The 3,898-nt window shown below is 39.5% G+C and overlaps 1 protein-coding gene across 1 annotated transcript; it reads left to right on the top strand.

Moving 5' to 3' along the window:
- The first annotated feature begins 523 nt into the window (after nucleotides 1-523).
- On the top strand, nucleotides 524-2,952 carry LOC143563108 (F-box/LRR-repeat protein At3g26922-like). The gene is made up of 5 exons (XM_077050728.1): nucleotides 524-698; nucleotides 1,666-2,102; nucleotides 2,307-2,447; nucleotides 2,544-2,716; nucleotides 2,880-2,952. The coding sequence occupies exons 1-5, from the start codon at nucleotides 524-526 to the stop codon at nucleotides 2,950-2,952; spliced, it is 999 nt and encodes a 332-aa protein (XP_076906843.1).
- The last annotated feature ends 946 nt before the right edge of the window (nucleotides 2,953-3,898 follow it).

The following is a 3,898-nucleotide window of genomic DNA, read 5'->3' as shown; positions in this document are numbered from 1 at the left end:
AAAATCGCTTAAAATGACTAAAAGTATATTTGTGGAACTACATGAACTAATACTATCAAAAATAAAAATATGGTAAAATCGTTTAAGATAATACAACCCTATGTTCTTTTGCATCGCGTGAACCAACACCAGATCAGCCAAAATTGTTTAAAACTCGTTTAATGCTAAAAAAACAAACTCCTATAGATTTAAACTCAAACTTCAATTTTATACACACTTCTACCAATTCTCTATAAAACACTCAAATATATATTCTAGAACACCAACCAAATGTTTCCCTACAACAACCAAACGCTCGGTTTTGCCACATACGCCTGACAAGGAAACGCAAACAATCCCGACCCAAATAATCCACAACCGAACCCATCTGTAAACCCTAAATCCCAATGCCAAACAATCCCTATCCCTCAAACCCCGTATCCATTCGACCCGCAAATGGTCTCGTACATACAATATCTAAGTTTCGGAGCCCTTAACCCAAATATGGTGCCCGGTACGTTTCCAAAACCTAACCACGAATATGATGGCCGGTTCCGATTCCCAGCCCGACGACGAGCCACAAAACAACCAGGAGCCACAACCCGTTCCGAAGACTCGCGGCGGTTCAAGCCAACGTGGAGGCGTACGTGGGAGACAAAACGTAAAGAAACCCGCCGGCGAACCTTGGACTAAAAGGACCACTATACCGTGGACACCCGGCGAGTGTGAACTACTTGCTCGGGCGTGGTGCGCGATAGGGGGGTTCTTGTGTGATTTTTTGCCAAATTGGGGATTTTTTGTGATGTTATATATATATATATATGCCATACTAGTTCTAGACCTAGCAAGATGGGTGGCTCGGGTCGGGTTGGGTTGGGTAAACAAGTCAAAATGGGTATGGGTCAAGATTGGTAATTTAGAAACAAGGTCAGGATGCGTTTACCACAAAATGGGTTGGGTTAAAAATGTAGAGAGAGAGAGAGAGAGAGACTGTAATGGTGGTCTCCAGATTTCAGAGTTGAGCTAGCGTTTGGCCGGATGCGGTTGCCGGAATTTTAACCTGAGGGAGTTGTTCAGTATTGTTCACGGAGTCTTGTGTTGCTGTGTGATGACGTGAAAGTTGAAGACCCGTTCCATTTTTAGGGGCACCCATCCTGACCTGTTTAGTATATAAGGGCGACCCATCCTGACCCGTAAGGTTTGTTTTTAAATTTTTAACCTGCGCATCATAACCCCCTTGGAAAAATAGCTTAACCCAAGTGAACCCATCAATATATATTTGTTGTCCAAATCAACCCAAAATTACTCACATTATAATTGCCAGGTCTACATATTAGGGTATTCTTGTGATGTCATCAATACGGCATGTCTAAACTGCCAAATTATTATGATTTCTGCCAAATTGGGTTTTAATTTATATATATATATATATATATATATATATATGTTTCTATGTTAATATGTATGCTTGCATTTAACATGACCGAGATGTAGATACCATTTGAAAGATTTATGAGGTGTGGAAAAAACTTTAAAACACTTGCTCTTATCTCATCAATGAACATGTCTTGTATGTTTTCTGCCATATTGAGGGCTTTTTATGGCGTTAATACTTAATAGGTATACCAAATTAGGGTTTTGTTGTTACATCATCAATACGGTCTAAAACATGTTTATAACTGGCAGGAACTTCCGATCTTCTGTCCGATCTGCCCCTTGAGATCAGGACTCAAATCCTATCATGTATACCATCACTCACAGCAGTTCAAACATTTGCTCTCTCGAGTGACTGGAAGGAGAGCTGGATGAAGTGTTTCAGAATATACTTGGAGGACAAACCTCCGTGTGATGACAATGAACACCTTGCCAGCTTTGGTAACCAGCTGATGAGATCCCTACAACTTGTAGGAGGCCCTTCAGAGAAATTATGTGCAACCTTCAGACTGCCAAGACAGGTCCCTTTGTTTGAATGGGTGGGCATGGCCCTGTCGCGACACATTCATGAACTCGTTCTCGAAGTGGACGAGCTTCAGTTGCCTGCAAGTTTCTTCAGTTGCACGTCGCTGGTTAAGCTAAGACTGCGTGTTCACAAGTTCATATGCGAGTGGCAAAAGGATTGTCTTGTATGTCTTCCAAGGTTAAATATCGACTAGTCAGCTCATGCCCACGTCGCTAGTAGGGTAATCAGCATCATAATGAGGCGCGTTTGTTGAATTGTTTGAAGCTATATGACTGCTGTTATGTAAGCTTTCCATTTGTCGTTTTTAAGTTTTCTTTTTTTTTTCTTTTCTTTTTCACACAAAATCATGATTAATGTTTTTAACTAGTTACATCGTTATGCCCCGGTGCTGAAACCTTTACTGAACCTAACGAGCTTGGAGTTTCTTGGCGTGAACCGTCGTGGCTTGAAAAGTGTGTTCTATGTCTTGGACAGCTGCCCAGCTCTAAAGCATTTGTCGTTTGGGAAGGTTTGTATCCAAAACTGTTACCCCGCCTCAATATACTTTTCTGCATTTATTTTGGCTACTCTTAATCACGTTCTTTCATGATCAAAATAACACTAGTTAGGGGATTCTGACTGGGGGAGAGGCAGTATACCCAGATTCTTGATAGAATGTTTGAGGACATTGGAGGTTAAAGATCATCATGATCTTTCTGATGGGCCAGATAAGGAGGCACTCGATTGTGTAATGGAGAATGCAAGAAGGCTGAAGACATTGCGAGTGAGCTACAACAGGTTTCTGCCATCTATAAAGGTGCTGATGATTCAAAAGATGCTATAGACCGTTGGACGAGATAATATGGCCTGCGAAATATTGTTATTCTATAAAAATGAGGTTTACAAGGTTGGAACTTGTTGACAAGATTTTATATATACTTATAAGGAAATTTATATGCAGAGCTGAACTTGATACTAAATTGCATATTGAGAGCTACAAAACAGATGTTGGACTAGGTGATGAAGGAGCTTAGGGTGATTTTCAGGTAAGTTGCTTAAACTAGAGTCCAATGCACAAAACTATAAATATATGCTGTGTTTTCAAGTTGTTTCTAATTACTAGTTTATCATATATGTTGTTAAGGAAATTTATATAGAGAGCTAATTCTGATACTAAACTGCAGATCGAATGCTGTCAGTTATATCAACTTCATTAGATGAGATATGTGTAAAAGAAAAATGACTCAAAATAATAAATTTGTTTGAATAACTGGCAGCATTCGATATGCAGTTTAGTATCAACGAACCTAATAATCTACAAAGAACAGCTACGATCCGTGGTGATCATCTACAAACAAGTTCGAAGCTTAACTAGAGCTTCCCATCTCCTAATCCACTGCGATCTCAAACACCAGCGTTGCGCATTGTTCAACATAAGCCTCGCAACCTCCACATGCCCTTTATCAATTGCGACATCAAATGCCGATTTATTCTGTTCATTAAACAGATACAAAAACTCTTCAAAACACCCATCCCCCTTCTGACCCGTGTGTAGATTTGTATCTGTTTTTTTTTTTGCACATTCTATAAATCCCCAAACCATATGTATAAGTCTCATTTCTAACGCCAACATCAACGGTATATTACCCTTATTGGATTTGCATCTTTTGTAGATCTGTCTCACCTTCTCGATTAAATCTTTACTCATGGGTACCATTCTTCCTTTACATAATTCGTCTCCCTTTATTAGCCACCTGTCTTTATGCTTTTTATCGGTAACTTTTCTCACAACATCTTTCGGGCCTTCTAATATCAAGCTCTTTGTCTTTGATTCTTTTGAAGATGATAGCTTTTCCAGTCTTGGTATCCGGCTACCGGTACAAAAATTTCCTTAAACAATCAAACTCGAACTTTTGCAAAGGAATAAGATACTCAAAATCCATTTCAGATATATGAGCTTTCTAGCTTAAGATTCTTCCT

This window comes from Bidens hawaiensis, unplaced genomic scaffold (assembly GCF_021521415.1).
Source record: "Bidens hawaiensis isolate Kalapana, Puna unplaced genomic scaffold, B.hawaiensis_p1.1 tig00021322_1, whole genome shotgun sequence".
Taxonomy (NCBI): Eukaryota; Viridiplantae; Streptophyta; class Magnoliopsida; order Asterales; family Asteraceae; genus Bidens; species Bidens hawaiensis.
The sequence above is the reverse complement of the archived record's forward strand: the minus strand, read 5'-3'. Positions and strand labels throughout refer to the sequence as shown.